Below are 18,962 nucleotides of genomic sequence, written 5' to 3'. Positions count from 1 at the left end.
AGGGTCAGTGGTATATATGTTATATAACAACGTTATTTTAATAGTTGCTGTCATATGATTGGAAACTCTCCCTTTATCACATCAGTCTATTTTAAGACATTGTTTCCACTTGAAATGATATTGAGAAAGACTATACTTGCCTAAGGTAATATGAATATATTATCTCACAGTAGCATGAAGAGAAATGGATGGCACCTTTGAGAGAAATACTCCTCTGCAACTAGATGGTATAAACAAGAGATGCAAAGCCAATGAGCTGCAGAATTCTAAGAGAACAGTGTGCAAAAATTCAAAGTAAAGAGCCAAATAGGTTAAGTTTGAAGCAGGGTGGGGGGGGAGAGCCAGAGAGACCAAAGGAGGAAGGGTATACAAGTAGTAAGGTCTTCAAAGAGAGTAGAGCTCAGTAAATCCAGAATAAAAGCAGTCTCCAAGAATAAAGTTTTTATTTAAAAAGATATATGGCCTGCAAAATTAATACCAAATAGAGAAAGGAACATGTACATGGATCATTTGTTTTTCAGAAACTATAACAGAGGATCTCCCAGTTTTGCACAGGTATCTTTACTTCATATGAAGAAAAATGCTACATGTTTTAGAAAAGGAGAAATAACAGTATGCAGTCATTCTCTCTTCACATTTCTCTAATTTTACAGAATTTACTGAAGATTACAACAGGATTAAGGAGAGGAAAAAAAGACAGGGAGAGGTTAGACTCAGAATACTTGACAGCTTGATAATTAGGACAATTCCTTGGGTATTTGCACAACATAAACCCAAGAGACAAGAATTTGAAATACATCCTGAGTGCTTAACAACTACTATCACAATTAATAAAGAAAATTGGCCAGCATTTATGTATTTTATTTTTGATCTTCATATGATACATTTTTGGGGAAAGTGTTGCTTTATTTTAGTCCCTCAAAATCTGCAGTAAAAGTTTTTGCCATTAAACAACTTTGGCTGATGTTTTTGATTCTTTAGATGTTGAACTTAAACAATTATAAAGCCTTCCTCCCTGTCTAAGCTTCCTGAATTAGTTGAATTAGCCATGATTTTAGTTAAAAACAAAAAAACTACAGCATGGAAAACTGATATCTAGTCCCCAATTCATATTGTCCCCCAAAAATAGAACACAGCTTCTTCTAAAGTGAAATTAAAAAAATAAAAACCTAGAAAACAAGCAAATATTTACTTACAATCTCAGTGGAAATGAAACAAGAACAGGCAGCTTGACTCACAAGTCTGAACTTAATTCTAACATGTATATGAGCAATTTTCTACTGCAATGAGATCTCTTCAACTCTAGTCTTTACTCTGTGGTCATCTCTGAAATGCATCCTTTGAGACAATTTAAGGAAAAATCTCAGAAAAGGACTGAATAGTATCATCCCCTGATTTAAATAACAACCAATTTCACTGCAGGCCAACAATACTAATAACATGTCCATATCATTGATGGACATATAAAATATCAAGTCATAGTATCTTTACAAAGATTTCTTTCTTCATCCATTTTTTATCTTTTGCAACCTCACAGGCAGTGCTCATAGGTAGACAAAAACTGTAATGTCATTTAAATAATACTAGGGAAAAAACCCACAATCTTCACTTTGTGTTAGTAAAAGCTCATATCAATTATTATTTATAAGATTAACTACAGCAGGTTCTCCTTTTAATCTGTTTTGCAGACTGGATCAGCTTGGATATCCTGCAGAACAGGAACTACTGAACCTCAGCTACAAGTATTTGGGGGTGGTCTCTTCGCTTGTAACTGTGGTTAAATCAGAAGTTATGATCTGGGAGGAAAAAAAAAAAACTTTTTAGGTCATGTCTATTGCTTTGTGTGTGTGTGTGTGTGTGTGTGTGAGTGGGCTTTTGTTTTTATATATAAGCTGGAAACATCCAATTTCAACAATCTTCTGATAAAACAGATATGTTTCCATTATAAACTTTCAAAGGGCTTCCTGAGGAGGCCTGAGTTTAGGGGACATGCTACAATGAGAACATCACAGTCCAAAAATCCAGGAACACTCCAGCAAATCAACATGACAATTCATAACTGCTGACTGATGGAACGCAGGAAATCATCTTATTTTAAAATATGCAATATATGAGCTAAGTGAGTTCTAGTGAAGGGTACATGCAGGTATAAGACTTCTGAAGAGAATATATGCTGTTATAGGCAAAGAAGAACTAAAGTTCTTCTATTCAAGTTAAAACATACTGATGTTCTTTTAACACTTCAAATAATCACCTCATCTGTTGGAAGGCAGCAATTCTTGGATACCAATATTAAGATAAGGAAATGAAGGCTGAGGTAACAGCTATCCTACTCAAGCTATTTGCATATAGCATGGATCTGTTCTAAGGCCACATTCAAACACTGATTAGAGGAAAAAACTATTGGACTTTAGGTTCATCTAAGATTTTCATAGATCACCATAAAGTAACAGCAGTATTTAAATTGACCACACAATGTAAATTTAGTTCTGAAGTATTTAAGAAAGATGAATGAAAACAGTTGAAGTGTAATGAAGCAATTGTTCCAACTTGAATGCCAATTTCTAAAACGATATTGGAGAGCTACCACAAAAAACAAAACAAAACAAACAACAAAAAAAAATCACACAAAAATGCATGGTGAACTACAACTTTCTCTCATCACAGATGTCAGACATCCACAAACTGTATTTCATGTGATTCTGTGGTCTTCCACATAAACATCACAAAAAAGCCACAAGTACAAAAGAATGTTACTAAACTCAAAAAATAACATATTCCAAGAAAATATAACAAGGGTTGGTTTTGAAATATTACGAACCTTCCAACCAGTGCATTCATGATATTTTAAAAAGGAACATTTTGTAAAGATGTCAAGCTACTTTCTTTCTAAATGTTATTAAATAAGTTAGAATAAAATGTTGTATACTAAGATTTTCATATTTTTCTTTACTATGTCATCTTTTCAATCACAATCTAGTTAAAAAAGTACCCTTCTACATTATTAAAGATTTTTATATTCCTTTTGTCCTATTCAATATATTCAGATTCTATTCAAGAAGACGCAAGTGAAAAAGCAGCTACTGAATATGGTTACACTACTGTTGTACCATTTTTATTTAGCAGACTCATGTTACAAGTTTTTTGTTTTAAATAAAACCTTGAAAAAAACACTTCTATGCTTTTCCTACTTTTGGAAGCTGCATAACCAAGTCACATAATGAGGTGGTTTCTGTAGATATTATGTGGATGTTGTAATCCAAAAAGAAAGCTAACAGTACCTTATTATTCTGCCACTGTATTATTCCAGACTCTGGTATTATTTTGTGAGTGTAATTTATATTTATATATTTATATGGGTGTAATAATATTAAAGTCAATAATTTACTGCCTTTTTTCTAAAAACTTCTAAGGAAACTGACAAAAATATTAAATATATTGGATTAACTCATCTATGAAGTATTATAAATATAGGTAGTTCTCTAGCCACAGAACTTATGAAATGTAATTCTTGCATATTAGTATCCACAATGTATCCAAAAATATAGTGAAACAGGCCAAGACTTACTGAAATTAATTTCTCTCTAATCAATGCTGCATTGCTCACACTGTATTCAGAACACTACAAATCTGAATCAAATCGTTTGCAAAGACTTACCATAATGGCTGTTTGCCTTAAAAACCATAGGCATTCCTTGGTAAACAAAAAATAACTGTCTTAATGGCTGTATGACAGGTCAAGGAGCTCATACCAAATACCCATTCACAGTATTATTTGGTTTTCATTTTTCCACTTGTTTGTAGATCTGTCCTAGACAAGTCACAAATAGCTTGGCTCCTTGTGTTTTCACTGCCCTTGAGCTTCTCCTGCTGCTGCTGTTACCCCTGCAGCACCTTCTGTCAACATCCTCTGGGTGCTCCAGCTGTTGTCTATTGTCAGCAGCCACATACTTCTTCATCATTTCTTTCCTTTCTGGTCCCACTCAAGTTCCTTCTAGGTTACTCTACCTCCCATAACCTCAGAGCCTTTCAGCTCTTTTTGCTGATGTTCTCTAGGTTTAACTTCATAATAACCTGAGGCCTACAGCTGCTCCTCATTAATATCCTCATACTCATTCCCTTTCCATTTCCTGTCATCATTCCTACTCATTTTCAGAAAGGGAAAAATGTGATATTATTCATTGTTCCAGCGGTTCCTTTGAGAAATGAATAGAGAAATCTATCTCAAAATCCCTGAATCAGACTTTGAATTCTGCAGGAACACTGAAAACACTTTTGCTAAGAACTTACAGGTTCAACTTGAGTAGAACCCTTTTCTCTATGCTACACTCTTCTAGAGGGCTCACTCCACATCATAGTGCATTCTGCATTACATGCAGAATAAAAAGGTACCATATCTAATGAGTTGTTCACCAATTTTACTGATGTTTTTCCAAATTCCTTGTATTCTCAGACTGAAAAAAATAATTTATCATTTTGTATCAATAATTTCAAAGAATAAAAACTATACAAAAAAGCAGAATTTAACCAACTCAAACTACCTTGTAGGTTGACATCAAAACAAAATCCAAAAGAATTTATGCTTCTAAGTATTTCACAGGGAAAGGAGAGAAAGACTTAGCTTTTCTGTTTGTATTGTTAACTGCAGTCTCCCAACCCAGACTACTTAACAGCAAGGCAAGGCAGGCTTTTCTCTTGGGACATCATTGTTGCATATACGTTCCAGATAAGGCAAGAGAACAAGTTGTTTGGAAGTCTACTGCTCCTTCCCCTCCGAAACATAATAAAACATAATGCATACATACAACACATAATAAAAAAGAGATACTGAAATCTTTACCCTTAAAGGATGTTCTTAATTTTCATTTAAGATATGCATAGTCAGGATTAATGCAACAAGATTGGTTTAGAAGCCCAAAAAGCATTAAATATTCAAACATCCAAAAAGCTTTAAGCAAGTTTTGGATTTCTAAATTACTCATATATATGAGTTTTCTGAGCCAGAAGTAAACAGTTTCACAATGTGTTTTTGAATATAGAATTTTAATCTTCTCCATCATGCATACAAACAAAACTCCTTAAAGCTTTTAGATCGTTTTACTAATACTTCACACCAATACTTTCCATTAGGTTCTACTGAGAGAGACTATGACAACTGAAGTTTCAAATAAGAAGGCAAATAAAATCTGTTACCATCCAAAGGGAAAAAAAAAATAGCTAAAATGAGCAGCCTTAAAGCTCAAGAGAAAGAAGGAATTATTCTCTTCTTAAACTGGCAAACAACATACATCAATGTAGTGTCTATCTAATCTCCTTCTGAAGTCTATTTAGTTATTTGTTCAGTCACAGCCAGCACATGTGTAAAATTTGTATTAATTAAAAAACCTTTAAGACATTTTTCTATTTCTAGGTTTACAGACCTGATGTTCATCATCCAACACGATTAAGAAGCAGCAGCTCATTAAATCACCCAGAAAAAGAAGAGTAGAAACATTCATTTCAAAAGGTCTGACAGTACAAAACCATTTAGAAAAATCATAGCTAGTACTCGCTGACACTACCTTTGTGCGCTCACCCTCAGCTCATCAGACTCAGACCCTAAGTAAATGGAAATCAGATCAATTTTCCAAATACACAGAGATGAATTTCAGAAATAAATGCAGAGGCTTCAGTTAAACTTCACACATATTTTGTTCCTAGTATTCACTATGAACTAAGGTTAAAATTTTATCTTTGTAAGACTATGTGCAAGTACCAGAACATCCACCCATTAACATTGGATCACCCTGTACATGCTGCCAGGGTATATGCATATAATTTGTAGTATAACCGACTACAGTAAAGTCAAGCCACTTTACATTTGTGTCCTTGTCCTCCTACTAGCTTCTGAAATTGTAGACAAACTCGGTATTAGATTTTTAAACTAGTCTCATCATTTCAATACTGTATATTAAACTTGGCTCATAATCTACCACATATGTAATAGAGCTCATAATAGTTTTTAATTCTTCTGGTTTTGACACAAGGAGTCAAATTTTGGCATCATTCTACAACAAATAACACATTACATTGTTGAAATTTCAACTATTGCATGTAAGGCTCTGACAACTTACAAAATAGCTCATAATGCAAATTTCTAGTCAATGAAAAATGCTTTAAGTAAATTGTTTCTGGGTATAGGATCCTTACTTAAATCCCCATGCCTTTACTTTTTAACTACATTTTCCAAAAAATTGTGCTGGCAACTTTGCAGTTGAATGTGTTTAACTAGCTTGTGAGTAACACATGAACATAACTAAGACATAAGAGCTATGTAATTAGGTTGCATCAATATTTTTCAGCAGAACTGTAAAATACCTACAGCCAGCTGAAAATAGTTTTAATTAGGATAGCACATGCATCATAATGGCATAAAATGCCAGAACTGTTGTTTTACTTGAGCAAGTTCAATTAAAAACAAAACAAATACACACATCCTTACTGGAATAGCTGTTACCTCTCTCATACACGAAACAGCAGATACTGAAATCTAGCTTGTTTTCCCTTAAGTAACTTACTCATTCAACTTGTTTAATGCCACTGAGACCATAAGCATTTTCAATTTAAGTAATATAGAATATCAATTCTTGAAGTTACTTGAAGTTTGAGTCATCCCAAGTCAAATTCCTGAATTATGCTGGGTCTAATTCAAAGCCAGTAATGTGCTACAAGTGGCTGCCCACAGATGTTTTTGCCCACAAGGATTGTTAAATTACAGGTGGAAATCATAAAAGATATCAGGTTAGAGAGATCTTGTATCAGATATGTATGCACGGGAGTAAGAAAGAATTAATCTCACAAATGGAAAAGCTGGTCCAAGCATTTCCACAGAACAGAACAAAACTTAAAGAATAAAGTTAAAGATGAACACACTTGGTGTGGAGTTGATAGAAGGGTAAAGGGGAGAGAGATCAGATGTTAGTGGCAAATTAAGAGAAAATGGAAACTAACATGACACTGGGGAAGCAGCTCTCCTCTGCTCTTCCAGGTGGTCCTGGGCTTGTTTACTGATTGTCTTCTTAAAGAGTTATTCCAACTACCTCTCAGAATAGAAAAAAAATAATAATTAAAAAGCTTTTACTCCTAATAATCCCTACCAATAGTAATTTAATAAAATTCAAAGCCACGTCAGGGCTTAACAGCCATTAAATGCAAGGAAAACAGCAGATTTCTAGCAGATGATACATCATATTAGAAAGTAGTGTTTAGGGCAACAAAAATGCATATACTTGTTCAAAATATAGATTATACTATAAATACAAGAGGAAATAAAAATATTATAAGAATTCAGGAACGTGGATAAGAAATATGGGTAGAAATAAAAGCATAAGGATATAATGCCCTTCATCTTACTAAACCATGGAGCAACACAGCGAAAGGAAGTTACCACCTTCTCACTTTGTTCTTTTTTTCCTGACATTTCTTCTGCCAAAGAGCATTATGCGGCTGTAAGATGTATTCCCCCATTAGATACTTTGCAGAACAGAGGTGCAGAAAAAAGATTTAGGCCATCACTGCAGTTCACTTTCTTGTGTCCTGATGGTTTTTGTTTTTGTTGTTTTAATAAAGAGGAAGCTTGTTTTCCATTTCAAATACAAGCCCGTCAGAATTTATCTTATTTTCTCTTTGTAACCCAATATGCAACAGACCTACTGTTTTCATAGCAAATTTATTTTATGCAAGTAAAATGAAGAGAAATTGGGTGCCAGAAGACGTTTTCTATTCCTCCTGCCTGACAGTAGCCTTCTAGTTCCTACTTGCCTAATAAATCCAATGGGGATTACAAATAGAACTGAGAAAATCTAGGTTCCTCATGTAAATTTGAACACCTAATATTTACCTTAGTCTTGTCATACTCACTTCTATTAGTCTTGCACTAAATTAAGCTACTGATAGCAACAAATAAAGTTGGAAGAAAACAATAAAAAGATAGAACAGAACTAAAACTAGTTTTCTATTTCCCAGGTCCCTAAAAGGACCAAGAATCAGAGATGCTCATCTCCAAGGTTAATCATTTCTGTGTATTTACCTAAGATCACTGGATAATTTCAGTGGTAGAAACAGATGCTCACAGAACTAGGTGAATTTTGCACGTCACAAGCTCAATCTGATGAGACCAAATCCTTTTTGGATCTGACCCACTATGCCATTACATTCCCAAAATACTGAAAGTAGACATCCTTCCTCTCAAGCCCTCCCACCCACAACCCCAGGGTATCAGTGTTTAACAGTAAGCTCTAAATATGTTTACTTCATAAAAGCCAGTAGAAGGCTTACAAAAACAATTTCAACGTGCTCTTTTGCAGTATTTACAAACCGACTCAAAAAAAAGAGGTGATTGAAATGAATGTGGTTGTCTAAGATATCACTCAGGAGAACAGTGAATAAACCTGAATCATTCTGAATTACTTGAGTAAAAGTGGCAATAAAAACAAGATAGATTTTTGCAACTGTGTTGTATTTTACATAATACTGCACTTTAAAGCTCTGGAATAGTTGTGCTGAATTTATCTATGCTTGGCAAGATGATTTATGATTTTATATCATTATAAATAGTTCAAAATTTGAATATATTTGTACTGCATAAAATTAAAACTTGTGAGTTTTAGTAGCGTAAACAAAATTGAATAATGGTTTAGCAGTTTTTAATGTACCAGATAAGATTATCTGAAATATGGGGAAAGACTTTTATTTTCAAGTATATCCTAAGAACACAATCAGAGTATCAAATATGAATCAATACATCTGGACCCCTATAAATTCTTAGTAGCAGGATAACTGCTTTCTGAAAACATTCTGGTAAAATACTTCCAGAACCCCTATCTTCTGTGTTCCCTCCTGTCCTTTTCTCACTAGTTCCCCCAGGGTTTAGCAGTCTGATAGTGTGTGTGTGTGTAATAAAAGATGTCATCTCTTCCCTTCCTTAAAGAAGACATCTGTGAGCCAGGTATGTAAGTTTGTGTGCCCAGTATATTGCTGTCCCAGACATTCCAACCTTCAACTCCCAGAGGTGTCTGGAAAGCTGAATATTCATCCATCAATTTTATCACAAATTCCTATGTAGTCAGCACTAGGCAGCAGTTTAAGATATTATTCTTAACTGGGGGTGGGGAGATATATATATATATGTAAATGGTTTTCTTGTTTGTTTCTGGCTTAAAATTTGATCTGTTTTAATGAGACAAAATTGACCGATAATACCATTGGTATATTACCTTAGAGACAATTTCTTCCTTGTTCATAAAGTCTATATGCAAAAATTGTTTTTCCTGTCCAATATTAATATCAGTCATGTGATCTGCCTTAAAAAGTTCATACTTCCAGTTGATGTCTTCTCAAATGGTTAACAAGTCACTGAGCACTCAGAAGACAGACAGAACTGTGATTGTTTAACACTAATGTATTTAAACTTCAGTTTACTATAGATGTTGAATTATTTATCAGGAAGTTTTAAAATTTCAAAGAACTAATAAATTCAACTGATTAAGCATCAGCTATTAAAATGTGATTAAGCCATGACTCAACACAACATTATGTGTCTCACCGACACTATATATTTCTTGTTGAACTTTACTTTTTGCCAGTGAACTAAAACTGAAAGTAATCAATTGTTTTCTGTATCTTGTGCCTTTGTGCACACCACTGGAAATTGTAGGATATAGAACCAAAATCAGGTCAAATAAAGTTGCACCTAAACCAACAATTACACAAAGACACACTTGAACACACTTGAAATGCAGTAAAAACAACCTAAGCCAAGCTATCAGCTAGAAGGTTTAATTTTTCCTCATATTCCTCATATTCCTCAAATCCCACAGGCTTTTCCTGAAAGATTCTTTTAAGCTTAAAAACTGGTGGAATATTGCTGCTCAGCACAGTTCTTGATGTTAAGATTAAGGAATAGCTTGATGTATTTCATCATTTGTCTAAAAATTTGTATCATATCAAAACTTTGTCAAGAGGAAGACCAAACATGAAGAAAAATTAAAAAGTACATTTTAGAGGTTACATGAGTTTTCCCAAACTAGCACGGAATAGGGAAAAAAAAAAAATCATCTTCTCTCCTGAAAAAAGTGATTTAGTAGATTATGCACGTGGCCAGGAGTCAGCTACGTGTATCTGCATAAAATGACAGAGTCTCCATTTATTTTATTGAACTATATACCACAGAAAATTTGCAATAGGTTACACTGATGAAGCTTGTACCAGACTTGAGAAACCATTCTGGATTTTGATGGATTGTAAGGGTCATCTTTAAGTAGCTAGATAGATACAACTTAAAATAGCATTGGCTTCTCTTTCTGTATATCTACAACATCAGGCTGGATAAGACTTGGTGGCGAACATTTCCATTTTTAATCTTCACTGGAGCAAGCTATAAAATCTCTAGTAAGAGATTTGACCTAGCCTTGTAGCAAATCAGGTCAAAGGCAATACAGAGAAAACATGACATCGTCAGACTGACATACAAGCTGCATTTAATAACCCACATTATAGAGAAGTTCATCATGCTGTTGCTAGTCGCTTCAGATTATTTTGATGAATCTGAATAAAAGTAAATGCAAATACACTTATAGCTCTCCCATTTACTATAGCACAACTTACTGCATCCATAGTTGGCTCCAGGGGCAGTTATCAACAATAGGAAATATGTATCCTAGCCAGAAAGGTCAGGTTGGAGTTGGTAAGAAAACAATTCTCTTGGCTTCACTAGAGACTATGGTAGGCACAAGAGTAGAATTCATATGAGCACTGCTACAAGCAATGACAGCATGAAGGGTTTCCTCATGAATAAAGTTGCTTGTATAAATCCCATGGCAAAACAAACTTTCCTTTCAGGAATTAGCACCCCTGAACTTATTGATTTGTTTAGAATTATGTTCTGTTTAATTCAAAGTAATAGTTCTAATAACCATACACAAAATAGATATGATTCTCTTTTCAACTCTGCTCACACTTCCCTTCTGTGCTCCATTAAAGCAACATGAAATATGAGATATTCCATAAAAATTTATAAACTTGTCTGCAAGACACTTATGGTTTACTTCTTGTCTGTTTCTAGAATAACTTGTGCTTATGTCTTTAGGTCATCTCACCAATATCTCAGTAATGTCATGTACATCCTAAACACCACCACACTGCTGAGAACGAGGAACATCCTCCTGCAGATCTCCATCCCTTTAGAAGGAGCACACTAATCAGCACATTACAAACCTGATAAAACACAAGTAAAATTCCAATTTAAAATGAGTATGTTTAAAAAGAAACAATAAAAGATAATCCTTTATTGTTTTGTGTTTTATTTAAAGGGAAAAAAGTAAATTTTATCTTGTGTGGAAGATAATTACTGGTATATTAGCAATAATCACTTAATGATTGGTCTGACAATTTCATATCAACTTAGCAGTAAAAACAAACATCTCATTCAAACTACAATATTGATATCACATTTTCCTGTTATCCAAGGTACTTAGCAAAAAAATATTCCCCATCAAAATGTAACCACCAAGATTAGAAAGCAGAGATTTCATTCCTCATCTTACTGCAGGAAGTGTGCTGCCATTGCTTTAACTCATTGTTTTTTGCTATTCACTTCCTTTTCTAGATGCAAAATCAAGAGAGTTAATCAAGGGCCATTAGGTCAGACATCTCCTAGAATCATAGAATAATGTGAGTTGGAAGGGACCCACAAGAATCATTGAGTCCAACACCTGAGTTCACACAGGACCACACAAAAATCAGACCACAGCTCTGTACTTTGCTTTTCTCCCTCTACCCTTAGGTGCTGTTGGTGGTTTTGTTAGTTTTAAATGACTAGGTCAGTATTCAAAACAGAAGATATTTATAAAGTGGAACAACCTTCTCCCCCAAATTCTAATCTAATGCAGCCAGCATACACACCATTCTCTCCTGTCCCCCTTCCCAGGCTGAAGGGACATGTGACTACCACTTAGAGCAGGCCAGAAGTAGGCAAAGGTCTCTTTTTTTTTTTTTTGATTCTCTTCCAATACAGAGGCCATAACAGAGAAGCATTGCTAAAATTCTGACAGAATATCAAATATCCTTTTGCCAAGGGAGATGTGCACAGGACACGACATAAATAGCACTGACTCCCTTAGGGAAATGGAAAGGCTATTCTATAACTGAAATATCTGGCAATTTCTGATTATGTTCCCCTGACTATTGGATCTTTTGGGATTTCAGTTTTTGATACCATTTCTCACAGTATAGTTCTGGACAAAGGATACAGCATACAAGTAGACAAGTACATAATAATGATGGGTGAGCAACTGGCTGACAGGTTGCACTCAAAGGGTTATAGTAAATGAGGTTATATCAGATTCTGCTTTTTTTTAAAATAATAATAAAAAAGTTAATTTCAGCTAGCCTGCCTAACAGGGCAGCACTGCCCTGCTTTTTCTGCACAAGTTTCAATTATCAGGGGAAAACTGAGTATCTGAAATGAAGACGCAGTTCAGTTCACTAAGTTTGCTGTTATAGACCTCACTCTACCACTGCTTTGTAAAATAGACTAATAGCAACTAGTCAAAAATATTTTTGAAAAGTTATTTTTTTTTCCAATTATTACATGCAAAGGACAGTTCCAGCAACTAGACTACCACTCTACCACTACTACTAACTCTGGCGCCTTCTAAAATATTAACATGTTAAACATTTAAGTAGAGGAAAAACATTTATTAAATTAGCATTTCCACCTGTTTAAATAAGGATAAAAATCTGTTTTTCTGTGCCGTTCACACAGGGAAATGTTGGAACAAGAGGGAGTTCTGGTCATTACAGCTCAAGTCCAAAAAAAGCCATGGACTGCATACTAGTTGGCAGTATAATCTATAAAGCAGCCTGCGGCTGAAGATCTATGGTGAATGAGAAGCCTTACTTCAGCAAAAGGCAACCTTAGGTTAAAGTCATTTGCAAAGCTTTATAAAGAGTTACATATATAAAAAACTGCCTGTGGGTTTAAAAACAAACAAACAAGAAACCATGCAAATAACCATGTATCATATCAGATTCTGTGTAGTAGAAATACTAAAATATATATATATTTTTATATATATATATATATATATATTTCTCCATTTACTATCCCACAGGCTAAAGCCTGAATTCAGGTTGGCCCTGATTGTATTAATTATTTCCAAAAATGGCAACAGTTGAAGGCTAGTACGTATTAGGCTGAACAGTGAGCAAGTTCTGTTGTCAAAGCAAATGGGGAACAAATACAGACAGAAGCAAAACCAAACAAAAAATCCATCCACTTCTTTCCTTCTTTACTGTGGGCTTTGAAACTCCCTCTTCTTTCTTCCCTGCTTTCTCTTGGTTTGATCTTTAAGGCTGTGAACAAATCTTAACCTTAAGATGAAAATGTAGTTTTCTTCTTTAATTAAATAAGACTTCCTTCAGTTACCAAACAGCAATGCAAACTTCTACAAAAAAAAAAAAAAAAAAAGAATGTTGCAACAAAACCTTTCAGTTGTATTAAAAACAAAAACCTCACACTAGTAAAACACTCATATATCTTTCAGTACGGTTTTAAAATGCTCCTAAACTAATCTCATTACTAACCTTCCAATGAAAACACTGTTCATTCATTAGAATATCATCTCCTGGGGGAGAGATGGAAAAAAAAAAAAAGTTAACAAATCACAAAAACAAAAAGATGACAAAACCATGATCACACGAAGCATTTGCACTGGCTGTGAAAGAAGCTCCAAAATGATCTGTCTGATCACGAAATGAAATCTCTTTGAAATTCATTAAGTCAGACACTATCAGCCCAATATGGCAAATCTGACTCAGGCAAAACTGTCACTGACGTCAGTGAAAGCTTTGCCTTCATGAAAAAGTGAGAACGGATTTCACGACTGGAACCTAGTTGTGTTTCATTTCATTACCATCTTATTTCACAAGGAAAAAAAGCCATTAAAATCAAAATGATATTCTGTTCTGAAAGGAAAACTGCACATCCACAGAACAAGCAGGGTATGAACCGCAGTAGAATTTCATTGTGGCCTTTATTTTAACTTTCCGTTAGATGTCAGAATGGTGCAGAAATCAACATATATTTTCTTTATGAGTGTTGGCTTCTCTCAAACTGATTTATGAAAACAAATCTGCTACTAGAAGTGCTGTAGGGTAGACAGAAGGTTTTAGGGAAAACACCAACACGCTAAAAAGGCTAAGAAAAATAGGCAAGAACAACACAAAACAAAATAGTGTAGGAGTGCTCAAGCATTCAAGAATTTCTTAAAAATCTTACAAACACAGAAGAACACTTTGGGTGAGTGTAGAATAAATAAATGTATATTAGGTATTGAATTCTGGAAAGAAGTCTTTTTGGTTCAACTAACAGTTGGCATTAGAGTCCTTCATCTGTCTCTTGATTTTCAGGAATTCAGTCTTACATCTTCTCTTAACTAGCAGTTAAGCTTAATTATTTCAAAATTAACAGCTCTACTAGCACACTGTATGATAGTTTATAAGACCTTTTTGTTAAAAGTAAGATTTTGCAAACCCATTTTTGGTGAAAAATAGATATTAATATTTTTATTTTCAGAACTTAAGAATTTCTGAAAGATTTATCTTAGAATTTGAAACTGCCAACAATTTAACTTGAAACTATTTAATTTTCTCTATTTTCATTTACCAAAACATGTCTCTTGATAAGAGCTCATAATGCAAGAATATTCACATGGAAGTTCAGAAGTAGATCAGATTTGAGTCTAGGATTACAAATTACAAAACACAAGCAAAGAAATCATAGTCATGCAACATAATTGAAACCAAGTTTAGAAAAAAGATCTTGAAAGTATTTTTATATGTTTTCCTTGTGGGGCAGGGGGTGGGGGCAAACCTCCAAACCCCGTACCTCAGTAGTCTCAGTAGTATCTACCTTTAATATAATAGCTAGTTGCTCCTTAAAGCAATTTACTGTACTGCTGCTGAAAAAAATAGAATTGTTCAGTTGGAAAGGACCTTCAAAGATCATCTAATCCAACTGCCTGAGCACTTCAGGGCTAACCAAAAGTTAAAGAATGCTATTGACAGCATTTTCAGTCTCTTCAACTCTGACAGGCATGGGGCATTAACCACATCTCTAGGAAGCCTGTTGCAGTGTTTGACCACCCTTAAGGTAAAGAAATGTTTCCTTATATGTAGTTTGAACCTCAACTGACACAGCTTTGTGCAATTCCCAACTGTCCTGTTATCGCTTCCCAGGGAGAGGAGACCGGCATCTCCCTCTGCTTCCCCTCTTCAAGAAGAGGTAGGGAGCAATGAGGTTACCTCTGAGCCTCCTTTTCTCCAAACTAGACAACCTGAATGTCCTCAACATCACCTCATAGGACATGCTTTCCAGCCCTTTTACCAGCTTTGTTGCCCTCCTCTGGATGCATTTAAGGACCTTAATATCCTTTTTATACTGTTGAGAGCAGAACTGAATGCAAAACATGCATATATAAAAGCATACGGATGTATATGAAGTTATATTTTCATTATTTTTCTGTTGCTTTTTCACACTAGCCAGAAAGTCTTTTTCCCATCCCAGATACAGTTATTCAGGGATTTCCAGGTGGAGGATCCACTCAATTCACCATAAGCTGTAATGCCATCACACCTGTGTGACCAACACATGATCACTAATTCTTGAAGAAGTGGTCAGCCACACATTGCTATGAACTAGCTCAATTTTTCACTGCAGTCACTAAACTGTAATGAGTAGATCCTCCTCCAATAATCCTGAACACAGCTAAATTGGTTTTATGATGATCCACATCTCTGGGAATTAAATGGGTTTTACCCGAGACTGTACTTCAGCTCTCCCATTCTGGATACAGGAAAGCAAAGATTTCAGTTATTCAGCTCAGAACTTGGTTCATTTCTGTTACAACCTCAGAGTTGGAAACTGCCATAACACCTGCAATATGTGAAGATCTGTCAGTTTTGTTCATTTTACAAATCTGATCCCATTTGCCATTCTGGTGGGAAGTGGTGTCTTCATCCACACACATTACTACAAAGATTGTTTCTGCTTACCATAGATGATGTTTAACCACCACCCTTTGAACAGACATCCTGCTGAACACATTGAAAAAGTCATGTCGGATAACATCCCATCCATGTAAAGAGATTTTACAAATTCATAGCACATTAACAGTTTTCCCTGTTACAGTATTACTTCAAGATTGGCAGTTAGGCAACATGGTGTCAGCAACCTCAAGTGTGACACCATATGTCAGGACTCTGTTGGAACTAACAATAACAGATAAATGCTTGCAATCTCTAACATGCACAGGCTCCTGATTGCACAGGGAGTCAGTACGCATGAATTCTTACAGGCTTTGAAGAATTCTCTCCAAGGCCTTTGTGAAACTTTTCATTAAAAAACATTTACACCATCCTGTAACAAAAAAAAAAATAAATACAGTGAAGGCATTTGGATGCTTGCTTGCCCCCCCCCCCCCCCCCCCCCCCCCTTTTTTTTTTCCCCTCTACATCTCAGTTGAGAAGCTAATATAACTGTACTGGGAATTACCTTCAGAGATATAAGCCATTAAATACTTCAGCAGTTTCTTCTTTGTGCAAGGATGTTTTGTGAAGATGTTTTGGTACAGTCAAGTCTTATCTGATAAAAAGATAAGATCTTATCAAAAACAAATTCAGTCCATCAAAAAGCAGTTTTCCTAGTTTAAATATTTTTAAAGTGCATTCAGCAGCTTTCCATTGCTCTTTATTTTTTTCCATTAGATTTTTCCTACCTACCATGCAGCAGACAATAGTGCTAAGAAGAGAATTAGCCTATGATTATGCAAAGTCAATTCATGTCTCTTCCTCCTAAATTTTAATTAGAAACATGTACATATACTTGTAATTTTCTTCAACAGGCTGTCTTTATGTTTAACAGAAATAAAAGATATGTTCACCATCACAAAGTGCTGAAAGATATAGTCATTTTTTGGCTGCTTTCCATTGGAGGAAGAGTAACACCTCCAAGGGGGAAAAATATGGAAAAAAAAGAAATATTATCGTTGTCTGTTCACTTTGGCAAAAGCAGGTACACGTGCTTCATGATAATTTAGTGTCCTCAGTAGTTTGGTGCTAAAACACGGTTTAAATTAATTTCCATAAATTAAGAGTTACAATATCATCTGGAAATTTATCTGGCATTATTTGTATGCTGGAGAGGAGAGGTCTAGTTTTAAGCTTAGTGTTAAATATCAGTGTTTAATACAATGCTCATATTAAATCTTTCACAAACTTACATTGGTAAAATCAGATGATTTTAGAGATCTTGCTGACATCCTCTTTATTATATTGTGTTTTTTAAATAGAATTCAAGATAGAGAGAGACAAAGCAGTTTGGCAGGACCATTGAGTCTGGAGCAACTGACATCTGTTTCAGGAAAAGATTTTTACCCTTAGAACTAACAAATTTTGGTGTTTCAAGAAAAAAAAAACTAGTTCATGCTAAGTTGAAAGCTTACAATATTTGTTTAAAAAGTTCATGTTAAGAAAGCTTTTAATATTTTAATTATTATGCAAGAGAAAAAAAAATCAGAGGAAACGTTGGACGAGAATGAATTCAAGGGTTTCTTCATATATATTTGTACAACAAATGAATAGTGCTTTAATCTTCACATAGTTAATACACCAAAAATGGTTGACATTTTACTAGATTGAGGGACTTTAAAATTTGTAAAGTGACCTCTGTGACTGCTCTTATCTCTCTGTTGCTGAAAATTCATGTAGTTTATACAGATATAAAAAGCCTCAAGTAAGATTTTGAGGGTATTGAATTATCAATTCTAATTATTGAATTATCTTATGAGTATTATACTATGTAATTGAGAGACAACTGGCAATTTGTAGTTTTGCTCACTTCCCAGACAGTAAAAAGCTCATGTGAGGTATTTTAATCACTACTGGTCATAAATTAGACTTGACTTTGACAAGTAGCCATGAAAACAAAACAAAACAAAAGAGTTCAAAACTATTCTCCTAAGACAAAGTCCTTTAGCCTCAGCTACATTGCAATAAACACAAATCGTTCAGAAGTCACTGACAAGAAGTATCATCATCTAAAAATGGTTAGCATGAGTCCTAGCACAACAAAATTATTGCAAAGGCTATATATTTTATGCTAGGATATTCACAATATGCTGAAATTCCTCCCATTTGCCTTTTTTTAATAAACAACAATTACAAAAGAATAATTGCTTATAATAAATTAAAATAATTTAAAATGACATTTACACAGCTTGATACACTTGCATACAATAGCTAGATCTTAAATATTTGAACACTGCTAAAAAAGAGAGGGGTGACACAGCCATCTTATTGACTGCAGTCTCACTTATCACTGCTCCTGGAGAATAACTTATTTTTAGATAAATATTTCAAAGATATGACTTTTGCCTGATTTACAGCTGGAAAAATCTGGTTCACTGCAATGAATCCCAAGAAATCTGTTTACAGATTTTGTAAGGATCCAAACATCTCAGAGTTTATTCTCCCCTTCCCCCCCCCCGCCTCCGGCCCCAGTTTCACAAGACGCCCACAGTGTATTTAACTTCAGATGTCATTTACACATGTACCATTTCCATAAAAGGATTTTATTGCCAATAGTCATCAAATAGCTTTGTTATCAGTTCTAATAGCCCAATACTTCACTGTTTTATACTTGTTTCACCTAAAGGCTTTTGGTTATTCAAAGCAGGCTCCCAGAGGTGTATAGGAATGCATAATAATTAGAAAACATTTTTTCTGCAGTAATAAGCCAAAATGAATAAGCCTTTAAGAAAGAGCACTGTAAAGCAAAGGTCACATGCTGGTTATTTTGAACTGAAGTTCTTTTCAAAGCACACTGCATGATCTCCCTTGTCATCAATTTTAAATACAATAATTTA

General features: G+C 34.6%; 1 protein-coding gene across 10 annotated transcripts in view; it reads right to left on the bottom strand.

The window, feature by feature from the left end:
- LOC106041756 (ran GTPase-activating protein 1-like) overlaps positions 1-18,962 on the bottom strand; it is a 140,366-nt gene that overhangs the window by 9,581 nt on the left and 111,823 nt on the right. For 5 of the 10 annotated variants that reach the window (XR_010831190.1, XR_010831186.1, XR_010831187.1 and 2 more), the window contains 3 exons: positions 16,592-16,681; positions 13,624-13,664; positions 8,369-13,484 (listed from right to left, as the gene is read on the bottom strand). The exons of 1 other annotated variant lie outside the window; for it this stretch is intronic. Coding sequence is in view for 2 of the 9 variants with exons in the window: in XM_066996174.1 (XP_066852275.1) it covers positions 16,592-16,610 (19 nt within the window). In the remaining 7 variants the exon portion in view is untranslated. Of the gene's footprint in view, positions 1-8,368; positions 13,485-13,623; positions 13,665-16,092; positions 16,135-16,591; positions 16,682-18,962 lie in introns of those variants that run through there. 4 more of the 10 variants (XR_010831191.1, XR_010831192.1, XM_066996174.1 and 1 more) reach the window with 2 other exon arrangements.

This window comes from Anser cygnoides, chromosome 4, assembly GCF_040182565.1.
Source record: "Anser cygnoides isolate HZ-2024a breed goose chromosome 4, Taihu_goose_T2T_genome, whole genome shotgun sequence".
Classification (NCBI taxonomy): Eukaryota; Metazoa; Chordata; class Aves; order Anseriformes; family Anatidae; genus Anser; species Anser cygnoides.
Note: the sequence above shows the minus strand (reverse complement) of the source record. Positions and strands in the feature narration are given on the sequence as shown.